This window comes from Heterodontus francisci, chromosome 31 (genome assembly GCF_036365525.1).
Source record: "Heterodontus francisci isolate sHetFra1 chromosome 31, sHetFra1.hap1, whole genome shotgun sequence".
Taxonomy (NCBI): domain Eukaryota; kingdom Metazoa; phylum Chordata; class Chondrichthyes; order Heterodontiformes; family Heterodontidae; genus Heterodontus; species Heterodontus francisci.
The window spans coordinates 6,209,791-6,232,384 of NC_090401.1; the positions used below are offsets into that span (position 1 = coordinate 6,209,791).

The 22,594-nt window shown below is 47.8% G+C and overlaps 1 protein-coding gene across 1 annotated transcript in view; it reads left to right on the top strand.

Annotated features, from left to right (window-relative positions):
* The window catches only part of LOC137346933 (cytosolic 5'-nucleotidase 1A-like), a 163,383-nt gene that overhangs the window by 99,693 nt on the left and 41,096 nt on the right, over positions 1 to 22,594 (top strand). The window contains exon 7 of the mRNA XM_068010888.1: positions 22,292 to 22,414. Coding sequence (XP_067866989.1) covers positions 22,292 to 22,414 — 123 coding nt within the window. The remainder of the gene's footprint in view (positions 1 to 22,291; positions 22,415 to 22,594) is intronic.

Here is a 22,594-nt window from a genome sequence, read left to right on the forward strand (position 1 = left end):
AGGAACCCTCGCAACATTTAAAAAGTATTTAGATGAGCACTTGTAATAAAGGATAGCATTCCATTAGCCTTCTTTATTACTTGCTGTACTTGCATACTAACTTTTTGTGACTCATGCACTAGATTACCTAGATCCCTCTGCACCCCGGAATTCTGTAGTCGTTCTCCACTTAAGTAATACTTTGCTGTTTTCTTCTTCCTGCCAAAGTGAACACCTTCCCATTTTCACACATTGTATTCCATCTGCCATAGTTTTGCTCACTCACTCAAACTATCTATATTGGTCTGCAACCTCCTTATGTCCTCTTCACAACATACTTACCTACCTATCTTTGTGTCATCTGCAAATTTAGCTACCATGCCATTCCGACCCCCCCCCCCCCACATCTAAGTCATTGATATAAATTGTAGAAAGTTGAGGCCCCAGCACAGACCCCTGCCGAACTACACATTGGGCTTTGCTGCCATCGATGGATTCCCTCAGGTCCAAGGAATCATCAGTTGCACCAGTGTAGCCATGAAGACACTGTGAGACCAGCCTGTCATATTCCTGAACAGAAAGGGCTACCACACATTGAATATTCAGCTGGTCTGTGCCCAGTTCCCAGGAAGCTCTCATAACTCCTTTATCCTGCATGAGTCCCAGGTGCTGCACCTCTTCAGGCCCACATCCAGGCTCTGTGGGTTTCTGCTGGGGATAAGAGTTATTCCCTAATGAGCTGGCTCCTGATGCCTGTTCACTACCCAGACACTGATGGAGAAAGGCTCTACAATCAAAGGTACCTCCTGACACAGACCTGCATTGAACTCCTGAAGATGAGCTTCCATTGCCTTGACTGGTCAGGTGGTGCTCTCCAGTACAAGCTAGCCAGAGTGTCTCATATCATCATCATCGGCTGCGTCCTGCAAAACATGACGCTGGAAAGAGGCCTGGAGATGGATGAAGAGGAGGAGCTGGAACATCATTCTGCTTCAGAGGAGGAGGAAGAGGAGGAGATAAGGATCACTGAAGAGGTGGCCAACACCCAGGCAATGCCTTCCCAGAACTCAGGGTGAACTGAAGGGTGGCATGGCAGCATAGGCCACACTGATTCATGAGCGCTTCACCTGATCACCCCCGAGGCTTTGCGGCTGATGACCCCACAACTCACCTTCCAGCATATAGAGCTATTTCACCATCATGACCCTTAACTGCAAGGTCTCATTGGCAGCCATGCAGACTGAGGGTTCCTCTGCCAACATTGTCCAACATCACAAGGCATAGGCACAGAATATTCTCAGGGCCCCACGTCCCTGGCACCCACCTCACAATACTACGTCCCCCTTCTGAGATGAAACATCAACAGCACACCTGTCAGAGTGATGACATATTGATGAAGTTATATTGTGATGCCAACAAAGGAACACAGATGTAGACGATAGCACCCAGGTGAATTCAATGGCATGGTGCCTTCCTCTCCCTAACACATCTATGTGCCAGAGCATGAGGTGAATGCAGACTGCTTCTTAGAAACATAGAAAAATAGGAGCAGGAGTAGGCCATTCGGCCCTACTCCACCATTCAATACGATCATGGCTGATCATCCAAACTCAGTATCCTGTTCCCGCTTTCTCCCCATATCCCTTGAACCCTTTAGCCCTAAGAACTATGTCTCACTCTTTCTTGAATATATTTAATGATTTGGCCTCAACTGATTTCCATGGTAGAGAATTCCACAGGTTCACCTCTCTCTGAGTGAAGAAATCCCTCCTCATCTCAGTCCAAAATGGCTTACCCCTTATCCTTAGACTGTGATCCCTGGTCCTGGACTCCCCCGCCATTGGGAACATCCTTCCTGCATCTAGTCTGTCCAGTCCTGTTAGAATTTTGTAAGTTTCTATGAGATCCCCTCTTATTCTTCTAAACTCTAGCGAATACAAGCCGAATCGGCCTAATCTCTCTTCATATGTCAGTCCTGCCATCCCAGGAATCAGTCTGGTAAACCTTCGCTGCACTCCCTCTATAGCAAGAACATACTTCCTCAGATAAGGAGACCAAAACTGCACACAATATTCCAGACGTGGTCTCACCAAGGCCTTGTATAATTGCAGCAAGACATCCTTGTTCCTGTACTCGAATCCTCTCGCTGTGAAGGCCAACATACCATTTCTTACTCTCTGTCTCCGGCTGAAAGCCCCTGTCTTCCATCCTCATCTTGTGGGGGCTACGCCACAGGCTGCCGTGTCTGCAACATTGCAGGGTCCTGGCACACAGATGGCTCCGGAACCAAAGGTTGATGCCGGTGCCCCCCGAGGCCTCCCTTATCTGTCACTATGACCGTCTCTGGTCTCCTGGCTTGATGGTAATGGTAGAGTGGGGGATATGCCAGGCCATGAGGTTACAGATTGTGGTTGAGTACAATTCTGCTGCTGATGGTCCACAGCGCCTCATGGATACCCAGTTTTGCATTGCTGGATCTGTTCGAAATCTATCCCATTTAGCACAGTGGTAGTGCCACATAACATGATGGAGGGTATCCTCAATGTGAAGGCGGGACTTCGTCTCCACAAGGACTGTGTGGTGGTCACTCCTACCAATACTGTCATGGAGAGATGCATCTGCGGCAGGCAGATTGGTGAAGGCGATGTCAAGTATGTTTTTCCCTCTTGTTGGTTCCCTCACTACCTGCCGCATACCCAGTCCAACAGCTATGTCCTTTAGGACTCGGCCAGCTCGGTCAGAAGTGCTGCTAATGGACATTGAAGTCCCCCATCCAGAGTACATTCTGCACCCTTGCCACCCTCAGTACTTCCTCCAAGTGGTGTTCAACATGGAGGAGTACTGATTCATCAGCTGAGAGAGGGCAGTAGGTGGTAATCAGCCGGAGGTTTCCTTGCCCATGTTTGACCTGATGCCATGAGACATCATTGGGTCCGGAGTTAATGTTGAGGACTCCCAGAGCAACTCCCTCCTGACTGCCGCCACCTCTGCTGGGTCTGTCTTGCCGGTGGGACAGGTCATACCCGGGGATGGTGATGGCAGTGTCTGGGACATTGTCTGTAAGGTATGATTCGGTGACTATGACTGTGTCAGGCTGTTGCTTAACTAGTCTGTGGGACAGCTCTCCCAACTTTGGCACAGATGTTAGTAAGGAGGACTTTGCAAGGTCGACAGGGCTGGGTTTGCCGTTGTCATTTCTGGTGCATAGGTCGATGCCGGGTGGTCCTCCGGTTTCATTCTTTATTGACTTTGTAGTAGTTAGATACAACTGAGTGGCTTGCTCTACAGAGAGCCAGCATGGATTTGATGGACCACATGACCTCCTTCTATGCCCAAATGACTGCATGCGTCTATGATAGAAATTGTCCCTTTGGGCAGACGCAGCATGGGTTCATGAAGGGCAGGTCATGCTTGACAAATCTTTTGGAATTCTATGAAGACATTACGAGTAAGGTGGACAGTGGGGACCCAGTGGATGTGGTGTACCTGGATTTCCAGAAGGCCTTCGACAAGGTGCCGCACAAGAGGCTGCTGCATAAGATAAGGATGCATGGCGTTAGGGGTAAAGTATTGGCATGGATAGAGGATTGGTTGACTAACAGGAAGCAGAGAGTGGGGATAAATGAGTGCTATTCTGGCTGGCAATCAGTCACCAGTGGTGTGCCTCAGGGATCGGTGTTGGGACCGCAATTATTTACAATTTATATAGATGATTTGGAGTTGAGGACCACGTGTAGGGTGTCAAAGTTTGCAGATGACACTAAGATGAGTGGCAGAGCAAAGTGTGCAGATGACTGTGAAACTTTGCAGAGGAACATAGATACATTGAGTGAGTGGGCAAAGGTCTGGCAGATGGAATACAATGTTAATAAATGTGAAGTCATTCATTTCGGTAGGAGTAACGGTAAAAAGGATTATTACTTGAATGGTAAAAAGTTACAGCATGCTGCTATGCAGAGGGACCTGGGTGTCCTTGTGCATGAATCGCAGAAGGTTGGTCTGCAGGTACAGCAAGTAATTAGGAAGGCAAATGGAATTTTGTCCTTCATTGCTAAAGGGATTGAGTTTAAAAGCAGAGAGGTTATGTTGCAGCTGTATAAGGTACTGGTGAGGCCGCACCTGGAGTACTGTGTGCAGTTTTGGTCTCCTTACTTGAGAAAGGATGTACTGGCACTGGAGCGGGTGCAGAGGAGGTTCACTAGGTTGATTCCGGAGTTGAGGGGGTTGGCTTATGAGGAGAGACTGAGTAGATTGGGATTATATTCATTGGAATTCAGAAGAATGAGGGGGGATCTTATAGAAGCATATAAAATTATGAAGGGAATAGATAAGATACAAGTAGAGAGGATGTTTCCACTGGCAGGTGAAGCTAGGACAAGAGGGCATAGCCTCAAGATTAGAGGGAGCAGATTTAGGACTGAATTGAGAAGGAACTTCACCCAGAGGGTTGTTAATCTATGGAATTCCTTGCCCAGTGAAGTAGTTGACGCTACTTCAGTAAACGTTTTTAAAGCTAAGGTAGATATCTTTTTGAACAATAAAGGAATTAAGGGATACGGTGAGAGCGCGGGTAAGTGGATCTGAGTCCACGAAAAGATCAGCCATGATCTTATTGAATGGCGGAGCAGGCTCGAGGGGCCGGACGGCCTACTCCTGCTCCTAGTTCTTATGTTCTTATGACTCTATAACTCAAAAAGTCTGAGAAATACACCATTAAGGCACATGGGCATGGTAGGGTCAGTTACCCAAACAAAATTCTGTACACAAATACAGGAAGCATACAAAATAAAATAAATATGTTGAGAGCAGAAAATCAGCTGAAAGGCTAGGATGTAGTGGATTTTACAGAGATTAGCCTACACACTGGCCATGACTGTGGTGCTAAATATTCCAGGCTTTAGGATCTATAGATAGTATAGGAAAATTGGAGAAGGAACAGGAGCAATATTGTTAAAGGGCACAATTGGAAAGGAAGGATTTCAGTAAGGTAGATCAGGCAATGGAAACAATCTGGACAGAACAAAGGAACAACAAAGGATGCAAGACTCTGGTAGGAGTTGTCTCCAGAGCTCCTGATAGTATTGATGCAGTGGGGCGATTTCTAAATACGGACATCAGGGAAGCAAGTAGAAAAAATCAAAGTGATTATAATGGAAAATACTAATTTTCACAAAGACTGGAGAAGCAGAGCAGCTGAAGTAATAAAAGCAATACATTTCTAGAGTGTTATTTATTTAGAGATACATCACTGAAACAGGCCCTTCAGCCCACTGAGTCTGTGCCAACCATCAACCACCCATTTATACTAATCCTACATTCCTACCACATCCCCACAATTCCCCTACCTATACTAGAGGCAATTTACCTGCAAGTCTTTGGCTGTGGGAGGAAACTGGAGCATCCGGCAGAAACCCACACAGTCATAGGGAGAACTTGCAAAAGAACTTGCAAACTCAACACAGGCGGTGCCCAGAAATGTACCTAGGTTGCTGGAGCTGTGAGGTTGCAGTGCTAACCACTGTGCCACTTTCTAGAATGCTGTGTTGTGGAACCAACAAAGGAACAGGTCACATCAGATTTAGTGATGGATAATAGACCAGAATTCATTAACAATCTAACAGCGAGGGAACTTCTTGTGAATATTGATCATAACATGATTGAATGTGATATTTGGTTCGAGAGGGAGAAGAGAGTCACAAACCAAGGTAATCTTCAAAGGATGAGAAATGACTCAACACCAGTAAACATGGTGGAAATGTTCATTGGGTAAACTACAGACAGTGGGAATTATTTGGGATGACACAAAACCTGTACATATCTCAAAAAGCAAAAGCTCCACTTGTGTAATCGAGCAAACATTGTCACCAAACGTGTTAAGAGACAATGACAAGCTAAAAGAAATGATTTACACAAGTAAAAGGAAAAATGAAAATCCAGCAGACTGTGAGAGCTATAAAAAAGAGATATAAAGAATAAGAGATGCAAAAAACGGAATATGAAAGAAATGTGCAAGGAATATCAAATCCAACAGAAAAAAGATTCTCATAGAGAAAAAGAGAGAGTGGTAAAGGGGAGCGTGGGCCCATTAAAGACAGATGTAAGTGAGACTGTAATAGACAGTGAAGAAATGGCAGACTTGTTAAATGAGGAATTTTATCCATTTTCACAGGAAGAGGACAAAATACCAGCAAACACAGAAAACAAAAATAAATCAAGGGGAGGAATTTAGTGGATTTAATTTAAGTTTAACAAATGGTAATGGAGAAAATCATGGGGCTTAAGATAGACAAATCTCCAGGATCTGATGATTTTTTTTTATTCATTCATGGGATGTGGGCATCGCTGGCTAGGCCAGCATTTATTGCCTATCCCTAATTGCCCTTGAGAAGGTGGTGATGAGCTGCCTTCTTGAACCACTACAGTCCTTGGGGTATAGGTACACCAACAGTGCTGTTAGGAAGGGAGTTCCAGGATTTTGACCCAGCGACAGTGAAGGAATGGCAAAATAGTTCCAAGTCAGGATGGTGTGTGACTTGGAGGGGAACTTGCAGGTGGTGGTGTTCCCTTGAAATTGCTGCCCTCGTCCTTCTAGTTGGTAGAGATTGCGGGTTTGGAAGGTGCTGTCGAAGGAGCCTTGGTACATTGCTGCAGTGCATCTTGTAGATGGTACACACTGCTGCCACTGTGCGTCGGTGATGGAGGGAGTGAATGTTTGTAGATGGAGTGCCAATCAAGCGGGCTGCTTTGTCCTGGATGGTGTCGAGCTTCTTGAGTGTTGTTGGAGCTGCACCCATCCAGGCAAGTGGAGAGTATTCCATCACACTCCTGACTTGTGCCTTGTAGATGGTGGACAGGCTTTGGGGAGTCAGGAGGTGAGTTACTCGCCGCAGGATTCCTAGCCTCTGACCTGCTCTTGTAGCCACGGTATTTATATGGCTACTCCAGTTTAGTTTCTGGTCAATGGTAGCCCCTAGGATGTTGATAGTGGGGGATTCAGCGATGGTAATGCCATTGAATGTCAAGGGGAGATTGTTAGATTCTCTCTTGTTGGAGATGGTCATTGCCTGGCACTTGTGTGGCGCAAATGTTACTTGCCACTTATCAGCCCAAGCCCGGATATTGTCCAGGTCTTGCTGCATTTCTACACGGGCTGCTTCAGTATCTGAGGAGTCATGAATGGTGCTGAACATTGTGCAATCATCAGCGAACGTCCCCACTTCTGACCTTATGATTGAAGGAAAGTCATTGATGAAGCAGCTGAAGATGGTTGGGCCTAGGACACTACCCTGAGGAACTCCTGCAATGATGTCTGGAGCTGATATGATTGACCTCCAACAACCACAACCATCTTCCTTTGCGCTCGGTATGACTCCAGCCAGCAGAGGGTTTTCCCCCTGATTCCCATTGACCTCAGTTATGCTCGGGCTCCTTGATGCCATACTCGGTCAAATGCTGCCTTGATGTCAAGGGCAGTCACTCACACCTCACCTCTTGAATTCAGCTCTTTTGTCCATGTTTGAACCAAGGCTGTAATGAGGTCAGGAGCTGAGTGGCCCTGGCGGAACCCAAACTGAGCGTCACTGAGCAGGTTATTGTTAAGCAAGTGTCGCTTGATGGCACTGTCGATGACACCTTCCATCACTTTACTGATGATTGAGAGTAGGCTGATGGGGCGGTAATTGGCCGGGTTGGAGTTGTCCTGCTTTTTGTGTACAGGACATTCCTGGGCAATTTTCCACGTTGCAGGGTAGATGCCAGTGTTGTAGCTGTACTGGAACAGCTTGGCTAGGGGCGCGGCAAGGTCTGGTGCACATGTCTTCAGTACTATTGCCGGAATGTTGTCAGGGCCCATAGCCTTTGCAGTATCCAGTGCCTTTAGTCGTTTCTTGATATCACACGGAGTGAATCGAATTGGCTGAAGTCTGGCATCTGTGATGCTGGGGATTTCAGGAGGAGGCCGAGATGGATCATCAACTCGCCACTTCTGGCTGAAGATTGGTGCAAATGCTTCAGCCTTATCTTTCACACTGATATGCTGGGCTCCCCCATCATTGAGGATAGAGATATTTGTGGAGCCACCTTCTCCAGTTAGTTGTTTAATTGTCCACCACCATTCACGGCTGGATGTGGCAGGACCGCAGAGCTTAGATCTGATCCGTTGATTATGGGAGCGCTTAGCTCTGTCTATCGCATGCTGCTTACGCAGTTTGGCACGCAGATAGTCCTGTGTTGTAGCTTCACCAGGTTGACACCTCATTTTGAGGTATGCCCGGTGTTGCTCCTGGCATGCCCTCCTGCACTCTTCATTGAAGCAGGGTTGGTCTCCTGGCTTGATGGTAATGGTAGAGTGGGGGATATGCCGGGCCATGAGGTTACAGATTGTGGTTGAGTACAATTCTGCTGCTTCTGATAGCCCACAGAGCCTCATGGATGCCCAGTTTTGCACTGCTAGATCTATTAGAAATCTATCCCATTTAGCACGGTGATAGTGCCACACAACACGATGGACGGTATCCGCAATGTGAAGGCGGGACTTCGTCTCCACAGGGACTGTGCGGTGGTCACTCTTACCAATACTGTCATGGACAGATGCATCTGCGGCAGGCAGATTGGTGAGGACAAGGTCAAGTATGTTTTCCCCTCTTGTTGGTTCCCTCACCACCTGCCGCATACCCAGTCTAGCAGCTATGTCCTTTAGGATTCGGCCAGCTCGGTCAGTAGTGGTGCTACCGAGCCACTCTTGGTGATGGACATTGAAGTCCCCCACCCAGAGTACATTCTGTGCCCTCGCCACCCTCAGCACTTCCTCCAAGTGCTGTTCAACATGGAGGAGTACTGACTCATCATTTCCAACCTCGGGTGTTTAAAGCAATAGATAAGTAAAATCCTGATGTGTTTGTGATAACTTTTCAAAGCTGTCTGGAGTCAGAAATTGTTGCTTTGGACTGGAAAATTACAAATGCAACTCAATTACTTAAAAAAGAAGGAAGGGGAAACCGGGGGTGGGAGGGCGGGGAATTTTATGAATTTTATGATTTATTATTTCCGAAGGGATCATTCCCTCTGTGACACTCCTCCATTACCCCTGACACCTCTTCCCTTTCTCACGGCACTTTCCCATGCAATTGCAGGAGGTGTAATACCTACCCTTTTACGTCCTCTCTCCTCACCATCCAAGGCCCCAAACACTCGTTCCAGGAGAAGCAGCGATTTACTTGTACTTCCTTCAATTTATTATACTGTAATCACTGCTCACAATGCGGTCTCCTCTACACTGGAGAGACCAAACGCAGATTGGGTGACCGCTTTGCAGAACACCGCTGCAAGCATGATCCTGAGCTTCCGGTTGATTGCCATTTCAATTTTCCACCCTGCTGTCATGCTCACATTTCTGTCCTCGGCCTGTTGCTGTGTTCTGGTGAACATCAACACAAGCTCAAGGAGCAATATCTCGTTTTCCAACTAGGCACTCTACGTCCTTTTGGGCTCAATATTGAGTTCAATAATTTCAGACCAGGAGCCCCATTATTTTTTGTGTTTTTTAATCTATTCTTTTAAAATTTTATTTATTTATTTATTTATTTTTTAACCACGTGCTAGTCAGAAACTTATTTTTCATGTGTTTGCTTTCATACAGACCTGTTCATTATTCTGCCATTAACATTCTATCTGGACTCGTGCTTTATCTTTTGCTACAGCTATTTAGCACTCCATTTGCATTCTGTTCCTTGACATCTGCCATTTAATCTCGCCCCCATCCTATCACAGTCCTTCCTTCTTGTTCTTCCCCCTCCCCCTTTCACTTGCTTAGACTATTACTTTTCTAACCTTTGCCAGTTCTGATGAAGGGTCACTGACCTGAAACGTTAACTCTGTTTCTCTCTACACAGATGCTGCCGGACCTGCTGAGTATTTCCAGTACTTTCTGTTCTCATTGGGGAATTTTATGTTCTTCCCCACATTGTGTTTAGAGGCGGAGAGAGCATAAAATCGGTTGGGATGGTGGCGGGGGTGGTTCCCACCACCTTCCTATCTCCGCCAAAATTTAGTCCAGGGTGGGAGGCCTGTGAACGGCTCTCCCACCTCACCACCAATTGAGTCCCTTAACTGGACAATTAATCCCCAATTAAGGGCCTCATCCCGCTACTGCCACAATTAGCCGTGCAGCGGGTGGCCCTGTTGCACTTGGTGCCTGAACGAGGGACCACACATCGGGAAGGGGAGTACCCACAGAGAGCCACCCCCCTGACCTTGCTACTGACCCCCCCACAACCCCCTCCCTCCGATCCCCAACCCACGAGACCCCTCCCGCCCTGACCTTCCTGTTGCCTGGGTCCAGCGCTGCTCCTGGGCCTTGGGTAGGTGCTCCTCCAGCAGCAGCTACTGCCTCCACGGTGCCTCTGCTCATTGGAAGAGCTGCTGGCCTCTAATTTGCTGGCAACTCTCCAAGAGTGGCACTTCGAGTGCTGGGGTCCTTGATCCAGTGGAAGGCCCACCGCTGTCCACTTAAGTACCTCATTGGCACTAGATTTGGCAGGCCTTCCAGAGAAGAAGCGACGCAGGGTTCTTGGTGTTGCTTTTTCCATTTGTCAAGAGTCCCATTACCAGGATAAAATCTCGGCCCAGAAGTCTATAGACCTGTCAGTTTAACATCAGTTGTCGGGAAGTTACTGGAAACTATCAACAGGGCAGAGTGACTGAGCACCTGGACAAGGATCAGCTGATCACAGAGTCAGCATGTGTTTCTGAAGGAGTGGTCATGTCTGCCTAGACTAGTCTAATTTTTTGAGGAGGTAACTAACTTGGTGGATAGAGAAATCTCTGTGGATGACTCTATGTTAGCTATAGGGAGTCTGAGAGGGCATTTGATAAGGTTCTGCACAAGAGATTATTGGCAAAAATGGCAGTGCACAGAATTGGAGCTAACCTTGTGACATGGGATGGTAATTAGTTGGGAGGTAAAAGACAGAGAGCAGGGATAAAGGGAATGTTCTCTGATCGTTAGGATGTGATAAGTGCTGTTCCCCAGGGATCTGTACTGGGGTCCCAGCTTTTCACCATATATATGAATGACTGAATGAAGGAATGGAGAATATGTTCAAGTTTACAGATGACACTAAATTAGGGGGCTCAATATGGGAGGCAGTGCCATAGTGATAATGTCACTAGACTAGTAATACAGAGCCCCAGGCCAATGCTGTAGGGTTCAAATCCCACTATGGCAGACAGTGGAATTTGAATTCAAATTTTTTTTTCAATCTGGAATTAAAAGCTAGTCTGGGGGTGACAATGAAACAATTAGTCAATTGTTGTAAAAATCCATCTGGTTCACTAATGTCCTTTAGGGAAGGAAATCTGTCGTCCTTATCTGGTCTGGCCTACATGTGACTCCAGACCCACAGCAATGTCCTCTGAAATGGCCAAGCAAGCCACTCAGTTGTATCAGACTGCTACAAAGTCTAAGGAAAGAAATGAAACTGAACAGAACACATGGCATTGACCTAGGCACTGGAAACAACAATGGCAAACCCTGCCCCGTCGACCCTGCAAAGTTCTCTTTACTCACATCTAGGAGCTCGGGTCTAAATTGGGAGATCGGTTCCACAGACTAGTCAAGCAACAGCCTGATACAGTCATACTCATGGAATCATACCTTACAGACAATGTCCCAGACAACACCATCACCAACCCTGGTTTTTTCCCGTCCCACCAGAGGTGGTGGCACAGTGGTATACAGTCAGAAGGGAGTTGCCCTGGGAGTCCTCAACATGGACTCTGGACCCCATGAAGTCTCATAACATCAGGTTAAACATGGGCAAGGAAACCTCCTGCTGATTACCACCTACCGCACCCCCCCCCACCCACCCTCAGCTGATGAGTCAGTACTCCTCCATGTTGAACACCACTTAGAAGAAGCACAGAGGGTAGTAAGGGCACAGAATGTACTCTGGACAGGGAACTTCAATGTCCATCACCAAGATTGGCTCGGTAGCATCACTACTGACTGAGCTGGCTGAGTCCTAACGGACATAGCTGCTCGACTGGATATGCGGCAGGTGGTGAGGGAACCAACAAGAGGGAAAAATGTACTTGACCTCATCCTCACCAATGTACCTGTCACAGATGCATCTGTCCATAACAATGTTGATAGGAGTAACCACAACACAGTCCTTGTGGAGACGAAGTCCTGTCTTCACACTGACGGTACTCACCATCGTGGGGCGGCACAGTGGCGCAGTGGTTAGCACTGCAGCCTCACAGCTCCAGCGACCTGGGTTCAATTCTGGGTATTGCCTGTGTGGAGTTTGCAAGTTCTCCCTGTGTCTGCGTGGGTTTCCTCCGGGTGCTCCTGTTTCCTCCCACAAGCCAAAAGACTTTCAGGTTGGTAGGTAAATTGGCCATTATAAATTGCCCCTAGTATTGGTAGGTAGTAGGGAAATATAGGGACAGGTGGGGATGTGGTAGGAATATGGGATTAGTGTAGGATTAGTATAAATGGGTGGTTGATGGTCGGCACAGACTCGGTGGGCCAAAGGGCCTGTTTCAGTGCTGCATCTCTAAACATCGTGTTGTGTGGCACTACCACTGTGCTAAATGGGATAGATTTCGAACAGATCTAGCAATGCAAAACTGGGCATCCATGAGGTGCTATTGGCCATCAGCAGCAGCAGAATTGTACTCAACCACAATCTGTAATCTCATGGCCCGGCATATCCCCCACTATACCATTACCATCAAGCCGTGGGACCCGCCTTGGTTCAATAAAGAGTGCAGGAGGGCATGCCAGGAGTAGCACCAGGCATACCTCAAAATGAGGTGTCAGCCGAGTGAAGCTACAACCCAGGACTACTTTTACACCAAACAGTGGAAGCAGCATGCAATAGACAAGGCTAAGTGATCCCACAAACAACGGATCAGATGTAAGCTCTGTAGTCCTGCCACATCCAATCATGAATGGTGGTGGATAATTAAACAATTGACAGGAGGAGGAGGCTCCACAAATATCCGCATCGCCAATGATGGAGCAGCCCAGCTCATTAGTGCAAAAGACAAGTATGAAGCATTTGTATCCATCTTCAGCCAGAAGTGCCGAGTGGATGATCCATCTCAGCTTCCTCCTGAGGTTCCCAGCAAATAGTTTGGATGGAGCAGATTTTGTCAGGTGAGTCCAGGAAGGTTTCCTGACTCAATATGTAGATAGGCCGCCTAGAGGGGAGGCTATGTTGGATTTGGTGCTTGGCAAAGAACCAGGCCAGGTGGCAGATCTCTTGGTGGGAGAGCATTTCGGTGATAGTGATCACAACTCCCTGACCTTTACTATAGTCATGGAGAGGGACAGGAGCAGACGGGATGGGAAAATATTTAATTGGGGGAGGGGGAATTATAATGCTATTAGGCAGGAACTGGGGAGCTTAAATTGGGAACAGATGTTCTCAGGGAAATGCACGACAGAAATGTGGAGGTTGTTCAGGGAGCACTTGCTGCGACTGCTGGATGGGTTTGTCCCGATGAGGCAAGGAAGGGATGGTAGGGTGAAGGAACCTTGGATGACAAGAGATGTGGAACAGCTAGTCAAGAGGAAGAAGAAAGCTTACTTAAGGTTGAGGAAGCAAGGATCAGACAGGGCTCTAGAGGGTTACAAGGTAGCCAGGAAGGAACTGAAGAATGGACTTAGGAGAGTTAGAAGGGGACATGAAAAAGTCTTGGCGGGTAGGATTAAGGAAAATCCCAAGGTGTTCTACACTTATGTGAGGAACAAGAGGATGGTCAGAGTGAGGGTAGGGCCGATCAGGGATAGTGGGGGGAACTTGTGCCTGGAGTCGGATGAGGTAGGGGAGGTCCTAAATGAATACTTTGCTTCAGTATTCACTAGTGAGAGGGACCTTGTCGTTTGCGAGGACAGCGTGAAACAGGCTGATATGCTCGAACAGGTTGATGTTAAGAAGGAGGATGTGCTGGAAATTTTGAAAGACATGAGGATAGATAAGTCCCCGGAGCCAGACGGGATATACCCAAGGTTATTACGGGAAGCGAGGGAAGAGATTGCCGCGCCTTTGGCGATGATCTTTGCGTCCTCACTGTCCACTGGAGTAGTACCAGATGATTGGAGGGTGGCAAATGTTATTCCCTTGTTCAAGAAAGGGAATAGGGATAACCCTGGGAATTACAGTCTTACATCGGTGGTGGGCAAATTATTGGAGAGGATTCTGGGAGACAGGATTTATGATTATTTGGAAAAGCATAGTTTGATTAGAGATAGTCAGCATGGCTTTGTGAGGGGCAGGTCATGCCTCACAACCTTATTGAATTCTTTGAGGATGTGACAAAACACATTGATGAAGGAAGAGCAGTGGATGTGGTGTATCTGGATTTTAGCAAGGCGTTTGATAAGGTTCCCCATGGTAGGCTCATTCAGAAAGTAAAGAGGCATGGGATAGAGGGAAATTTGTCTGTCTGGATACAGAATTGGCTGGCCCATAGAAGACAGAGGGTGGTAGTAGATGAAAAGTATTCAGCCTGGAGCTCGGTGACCAGTGGTGTTCCACAGGGATCTGTTCTGGGACCTCTGCTCTTTGTGATTTTTATAAATGACTTGGATGAGGAAGTGGAAGGCTGGGTTAGTAATTTTGCCGATGACACAAAGGTTGCTGGAGTTGTGGATAGTGTGGAGGGTTGTTGTAGGTTGCAACGGGACATTGACAGGATGCAGAGCTGGGCTGAGAAGTGGCAGATGGAGATCAACCTGGAAAAGTGTGAAGTGATTCATTTTGGAAGGTCGAATTTGAATGCAGAATACAGGCTTAAAGACAGGATTCTTGGCAGTGTGGAGGAACAGAGGGATCTTGGGGACCACGTCCATAGATCGCTCAAAGTTGCCACCCAAGTTGATAGGGTTGTTAAGAAAGCGTATGGTGTGTTGGCTTTCATTAACGGGGGATTGAGTTTAAGAGCTGCGAGGTTATGCTGCAGCTCTATAAAGCCCTGGTTAGACCACACTTGGAATATTGTGTTCAGTTCTGGTCGCCTCATTATAGGAAGGATGTGGAAGCTTTAGAGAGGGTGCAGAGGAGATTTACCAGGATGTTGCCTGGACTGGAGGAAGAAAGGTTGAGGGAGCTAGGGCTTTTCTCATTGGAGCGAAGAAGGATGAGAGGTGACTTGATAGAGGTGTACAAAATGATGAGAGGCATAGATAGAGTGGATAGGCAGAGACTTTTTCCCAGGGCGGAAAGGGCTATCACCAGGGGACATAATTTTAAGGTGATTGGAGGAAGGTTTTGGGGAGATGTCAGAGGTCGGTTCTTTACACAGAGAGTGGTGGGTGCGTGGAATGCACTGCCAGCGGTGGTAGTAGAAGCAGATCTTCTTTGGGCCTCCTTATCTCGAGAGACAATGGATACGCGCCTGGAGGTGGTCAGTGGTTTGTGAAGCAGCGCCTGGAGTGGCTATAAAGGCCAATTCTGGAGTGACAGGCTCTTCCACAGGTGCTGCAGAGAAATTTGTTTGTTGGGGCTGTTGCACAGTTGGCTCTCCCCTTGCGCCTCTGTCTTTTTTCCTGCCAACTACTAAGTCTCTTCGACTCGCCACAATTTAGCCCTGTCTTTATGGCTGCCCGCCAGGTCTGGCGAATGCTGGCAACTGACTCCCACGACTTGTGATCAATGTCACACGATTTCATGTCGCGTTTGCAGACGTCTTTATAACGGAGACATGGACGGCCGGTGGGTCTGATACCAGTGGCGAGCTCGCTGTACAATGTGTCTTTGGGGATCCTGCCATCTTCCATGCGGCTCACATGGCCAAGCCATCTCAAGCGCCGCTGACTCAGTAGTGTGTATAAGCTGGGGGTGTTGGCCGCTTCAAGGACTTCTGTGTTGGAGATATAGTCCTGCCACCTGATGCCAAGTATTCTCCGAAGGCAGCGAAGATGGAATGAATTGAGACGTCGCTCTTGGCTGGCATACGTTGTCCAGGCCTCGCTGCCGTAGAGCAAGGTACTGAGGACACAGGCCTGATACACTCGGACTTTTGTGTTCCGTGTCAGTGCGCCATTTTCTCACACTCTCTTGGCCAGTCTGGACATAGCAGTGGAAGCCTTACCCATGCGCTTGTTGATTTCTGCATCTAGAGACAGGTTACTGGTGATAGTTGAGCCTAGGTAGGTGAACTCTTGAACCACTTCCAGAGCGTGGTCGCCAATATTGATGGATGGAGCATTTCTGACATCCTGCCCCATGATGTTCGTTTTCTTGAGGCTGATGGTTAGGCCAAATTCATTGCAGGCAGACGCAAACCTGTCGATGAGACTCTGCAGGCATTCTTCAGTGTGAGATGTTAAAGCAGCATCGTCAGCAAAGAGGAGTTCTCTGATGAGGACTTTCCGTACTTTGGACTTCGCTCTTAGACGGGCAAGGTTGAACAACCTGCCCCCTGATCTTGTGTGGAGGAAAATTCCTTCTTCAGAGGATTTGAACGCATGTGAAAGCAGCAGGGAGAAGAAAATCCCAAAAAGTGTGGGTGCGAGAACACAGCCCTGTTTCACACCACTCAGGATAGGAAAGGGCTCTGATGAGGAGCCACCATGTTGAATTGTGCCTTTCATATTGTCATGGAATGAGGTGATGATACTTAGTAGCTTTGGTGGACATCCGATCTTTTCTAGTAGTCTGAAGAGACCACGTCTGCTGACGAGGTCAAAGGCTTTGGTGAGATCAATGAAAGCAATGTAGAGGGGCATCTGTTGTTCACGGCATTTCTCCTGTATCTGACGAAGGGAGAACAGCATGTCAATAGTCGATCTCTCTGCACGAAAGCCACACTGTGCCTCAGGGTAGACGCGCTCGGCCAGCTTCTGGAGCCTGTTCAGAGCGACTCGAGCAAAGACTTTCCCCACTATGCTGAGCAGGGAGATTCCACGGTAGTTGTTGCAGTCACCGCGGTCACCTTTGTTTTTATAGAGGGTGATGATGTTGGCATCGCGCATGTCCTGGGGTACTGCTCCCTCGTCCCAGCACAGGCATAGCAGTTCATGTAGTGCTGAGAGTATAGCAGGCTTGGCATTCTTGATTATTTCAGGGGTAATGCTGTCCTTCCCAGGGGCTTTTCCGCTGGCTAGGGAATCAATGGCATCACTGAGTTCCGATTTGGTTGGCTGTATGTCCAGCTCATCCATGACTGGTAGAGGCTGGGCTGCATTGAGGGCAGTCTCAGTGACAGCATTCTCCCTGGAGTACAGTTCTAGGTAGTGCTCAACCCAGCGGTCCATCTGTTTGCGTTGGTCAGTGATTATGTCCCCCGATTTAGATTTGAGGCAGATACATTAGGGACATTTAAGCGACTCTTGGATAGGTACATGGATGATAGTAGAATGAAGGGTATGTAGGTAGTTTGATCTTAGAGTAGGTTAAAGGGTCGGCATAATATCGTGGGCCGAAGGGCCTGTACTGTGCTGTACTATGCTCTATGTTCAATCACAGATGCCAGTCTTCAGTCAATCTGATTCACTCCACATGATATCAAGAAACGACTGAAGGGACTGGATACTGTAAAGACTACAGACCCTGACAACATTCCAGCAATCGTGCTGAAGACCTGTGCTCCAGAACTTGCCGCGTCCCTAGCCCTCCTGTTCCAGTACAGCTACAACACTGGCATCTACCCAACAATGTTGAAAATTGCCCAGGTATGTCCTGTGCACAAAAAGCAGGACAAGTCCAACCTGGCCAATTACTGCCCCATCAGTCTGCTCCCGATCATCAGCAAAGTGATCGAAGGGGTTGTTGACAGTGCTATTACGCAGCACTTGTTCAGCAATAATCTGCTCACTGAAGCTCAGTTTGGGTTCCATCAGGGCCACTCAGCTTCTGACCTCATTACAGCCTTGGTTCAAACATGGACAAAAGAGCTAAACTCCAGAGGTGAGGTGAGAGTGACTGCCCTTGACATCAAGGCAGCATTTGACCGACTATGGCATCAAGGAGCCCTGGCAAAACTGGCATACATGGGAATCAGAGGCAAAACTCTCTGCTGGTCGAAGTCATACCTAGCACAAAGGAACACAATGGCTGTGTTTGTTGGAGGTCAATCATCACAATCCCAGGACATCACTGCAGGAGGTCTTCAGGGTACTGTCCTCGGCCCAACCATCTTCAGCTGCTTCATCAATGACCTTCCAGAAATGGGGATGTTCGCTGATGATTGCACAATGTTCAGCACCATTCGTGACTCCTCAGATACTGAAGCAGCTCAAGTCCATTTGCAGCAAGACATTATCTAGGCTTGGACAAGTAACATTCACACTACACAAGTGCCAGGCAATGATCATCTCAAACAAGAGAGAATTTAACCATCTCCCCTTGATATTGAATGGCATTACGATTGCTGAATCCCCCCACTATCAACATCCATTACCATTGACCAGGAACTGAACTGGACCAGCTATGTAAATGCCGTGGCTACAAGAGCAGGTCAGCGGCTGAGAATTTTGCGGCGAGTAACTCACCTCCTGTCTCCCCAAAGCCTGTCCATCATCCACAAGGTACAAGTCAGGAGTGTGATGGAATACTCTCCACTTGCCTGGATGGGTGCAGCTCCAACAACACTCAAGAAGCTTGACACCATCCAGGACAAAGCAGCCCGCTTGATTGGCACCCCATCTACAAACATTCACTCCCTCCACCACCGACGCACAATGGCAGCAGTGTGTACCATCTACAAGATGCACTGCAGCAATGTACCAAGGGCTCCTTAGACAGCACCTTCCAAACCCACGACTTCTACCACCTGGAAGGAAAAGGGCAGCAGATGCATGGGAACACCACCACCTCCAAGTCCCCCATCCTGACTTGGAACTGTTAAACTTCAGAAAGCTGGTTATGGAAGGAAATTCTGGAGCCTATATTTACACAGTTTCACATTTATTGTGCAGAAAAAAAGGATTACAAACATGTAGCTTCTCACTCAATACCCTCCACCAGTTTCAGTGAGTGTCTGCTTATAAGTGCTCAATTACTGCCCCAATTAACACCCTTCACCTGCATATAATCAAACCATTGATGTACAATTAACAGATTAACATGAACTATATCCCCGTTCCTTCACTGTCGCTGGGTCAAAATCCTGAACTCCCTTCCTAACAGCACTGTTGGTGTACCTATACCCCAAGGACTGCAGCGGTTCAAAAAGGCAGCTCACCACCACCTTGTCGAGGGCAATTGAGGATGGGCAATAAATGCTGGTCTAACCAATCCCCCGAACGAATATAAAAAAATAAGTAGTGTAGGTGAGAACAGGAAGTTACAAATGGACATTAAGTGAGTGAGTAAAATTGTGCCAGATAGAGTTCAGTGTGGAGAAGGGCAAGTCATCATTTTTGGATCTGCGAAAGATAAATCAGGACATTTTCTTACTGGTGAGAGATTAGGAATTCTGGGTGAACAGAGTGATTTGGGTGTCCGCGTGCACAAACCACTAAAAGCTAGTACACCAATACTAAAAGTAATGAAAACGTTATTGGAATGTTGACCTTTATCTCAAGGAGCTGGAAGACAAAGAGCTGTAAGTTACACTGCAGTTGCACTGAACCTTGGTTTGACCCCATCTGGAGTAACTGCATTCAGTTCTGGGCGCCACACCTCGGGAAGGGTCTATTGGCCATGGAGTTGGTGCAACACAGATTCACCAGAATGACACCAGGGAGAGAAGGTTATTTACAGAAACCGGTTGCATATACTTGGTTTGCATTCCTTAAGTTAAGAAGATTGATGGGTGATCTGATTGAGGTTTTTAAAATGATAAAAAAAATTGACAGGGTAGATATGGGAAAACTATTGCCTCTGGTGGGGGAATCCAGACAAGGGAGCATCATCTTAAAATTAGAGAAAAGCTGTTCCGGGCTGTTGTCAGGAAGCACGTCTTCACACAAAGGGCAGTGGAAATCTGGAACTCTCTGCCCCAAAAAGCTGTTGAGGATGGAGGCCAATTGAATTTTGACAGATAAGGGAAGCGGGGATATGGAGTGAAGTTGGATACATGGAGTTGAGATTCTGCTTGAAATAATGCTGGAACAGGTTTGAGGGAAACTCAGGCCTGAATGGCCTCCTCCTGCTCCTTGGGTTCAATTTTCCTCTATTCCTATGGCATTTATTTATGGGAAATTTGTCCATTTGGGAGCTCACCAGACAAGGACATTATGTGATCCTTAGCTTAAAGACTTGCAGTCAATATTTAAAGAGATGTGGCCACTTAAAAGCAAAGGGGCTGCATATGGGACAAAACGTTGTTGCAGCCTTTTCAAAAATATATAGGAAAAGAAGTGGCTACAGAGAGTGTGGGCAGGCAGAGGACACAGGAAGCAGGGAATGGAGCTGATGAGCAGGTGACAGAGGGGCACAAACTCTGACCTCCACCCCCCCACCACCCCCTCCCCCCACCCCCCCGAGTGTGATGGACTAATGGCACAGCTCAGTAACAGCTTCCTATGAGAATAAGCTTCCCTCAGTCATTGGTCCATCATTCCTGTAGTTTCTGGTGAGTGTGAACGGCCTGGTCTTGGGGTAACAGTGAGTGTGAACGGCCTGGTCTTGGGGTAACAGTGAGTGTGAACGGCCTGGTCTTGGGGTAACAGTGATTGTGAACAGCCTGGTCTTGGGGTAACAGTGAGTGTGAACAGCCTGGTCTTGGGGTAACAGTGATTGTGAACGGCCTGGTCTTGGGGTAACAGTGATTGTGAACGGCCTGGTCTTGGGGTAACAGTGATTGTGAACAGCCTGGTCTTGGGGTAACAGTGATTGTGAACGGCCTGGTCTTGGGGTAACAGTGATTGTGAACAGCCTGGTCTTGGGGTAACAGTGAGTGTGAACAGCCTGGTCTTGGGGTAACAGTGAGTGTGAACAGCCTGGTCTTGGGGTAACAGTGAGTGTGAACGGCCTGGTCTTGGGGTAACAGTGAGTGTGAACGGCCTGGTCTTGGGGTAACAGTGATTGTGAACGGCCTGGTCTTGGGGTAACAGTGAGTGTGAACGGCCTGGTCTTGGGGTAACGGTGAGTGTGAACGGCCTGGTCTTGGGGTAACAGTGAGTGTGAACGGCCTGGTCTTGGAGTAACAGTGAGTGTGAACGGCCTGGTCTTGGGGTAACGGTGAGTGTGAACGGCCTGGTCTTGGGGTAACAGTGAGTGTGAACGGCCTGGTCTTGGGGTAACAGTGATTGTGAACGGCCTGGTCTTGGGGTAACAGTGAGTGTGAACGGCCTGGTCTTGGGGTAACAGTGATTGTGAACGGCCTGGTCTTGGGGTAACAGTGATTGTGAACGGCCTGGTCCTGGGGTAACAGTGAGTGTGAATGGCCTGGTCTTGGGGTAACAGTGAGTGTGAACGGCCTGGTCTTGGGGTAACAGTGAGTGTGAACGGCCTAGTCTTGGGGTAACAGTGAGTGTGAACGGCCTGGTCTTGGCGTAACAGTAAGTGTGAACGGCTTGGTCTTGGGGTAACAGTGATTGTGAATGGCCTGGTCTTGGGGTAACAGCCTGGTCCTGGTGTAATGGTGAGTGTGAACGACCTGGTCCTGGTGTAATGGTGAGTGTGAACGACCTGGTCCTGGTGTAATGGTGAGTGTGAACAGCCTGGTCCTGGTGTAATGATACAAATACAAACTGATGCCAGATGAACTCCCTGCCATGACAGCTTCCATCATCCTTCCAATCCAGGATTTGGGCACAAAAATCCAGGCTGACGCTGCAATGCAGTACTGAAGGAGTGCTGCACTGTCGGAGATGTCGTATTTCGGATGAGATGTTAAACCAAGGCCCTGTCTACCCTCTTAGGTGAACATAAAAGATCTCATAGTACTGTTTCAAAGAAGAGCAGGGGAGTTCTCCCTGGTGTCCTGGCCAATATTCATCCCTCAATCAACACCACAAAAACAGATTATCATTGCTGTTTGTGGGAGCTTACTGTGCACAAATTAGCTCCGTTTCCTACATTACAACAGTGATAACAGTTCAATAGTACTTCATTAGCTGTAAAGCATTCTGAGACGCCCGGTAGTTGTGGAAGGTGCTATATAAATGTGACTTTATTCTGAAGCACAAAATTATTTTTGGCTCATGGAAAGCAAAGCCTGTGAGTAATTCTACCAGGACCTGCAGACTAGCACCAGAACCCCGGCTTGCCCTGAGTCACCCCCAATTCCCACTGACCCTGCTCAATGACTCACTGAGCCCACTCCCCTCCTACTGACCACACTGTCTGACCCCCTCCCTGACTGACCCCACTCACTGATGCCATTCACTGACCCATTATTTGTTCCTCTACAGGTTTGTCAGTTGAAAGATTCTGCATGACTGGTGGGAAGAGTCCGATCGAGTATTTGAAAGCTTATCACACCAACCTTTACCTATCGGCTGATTCGGAGAAAGTGCAGGATGCCATTGAGCAAGGTAATTAGTTATATTCCAGGTGCAGTTAGCTGTTCTCTGGCTGGTTCTCCCAGTTGCACTTGGGCTTTTCAATAGGTGAAGATAACAAGAGTAATCGCAGAGAGAGGGCGCAGAGTAATCACAAAGAGAGGGCGCAGAGTAATCACAGAGAGAGAGGGAACAGAGTAATCACAGAGAGAG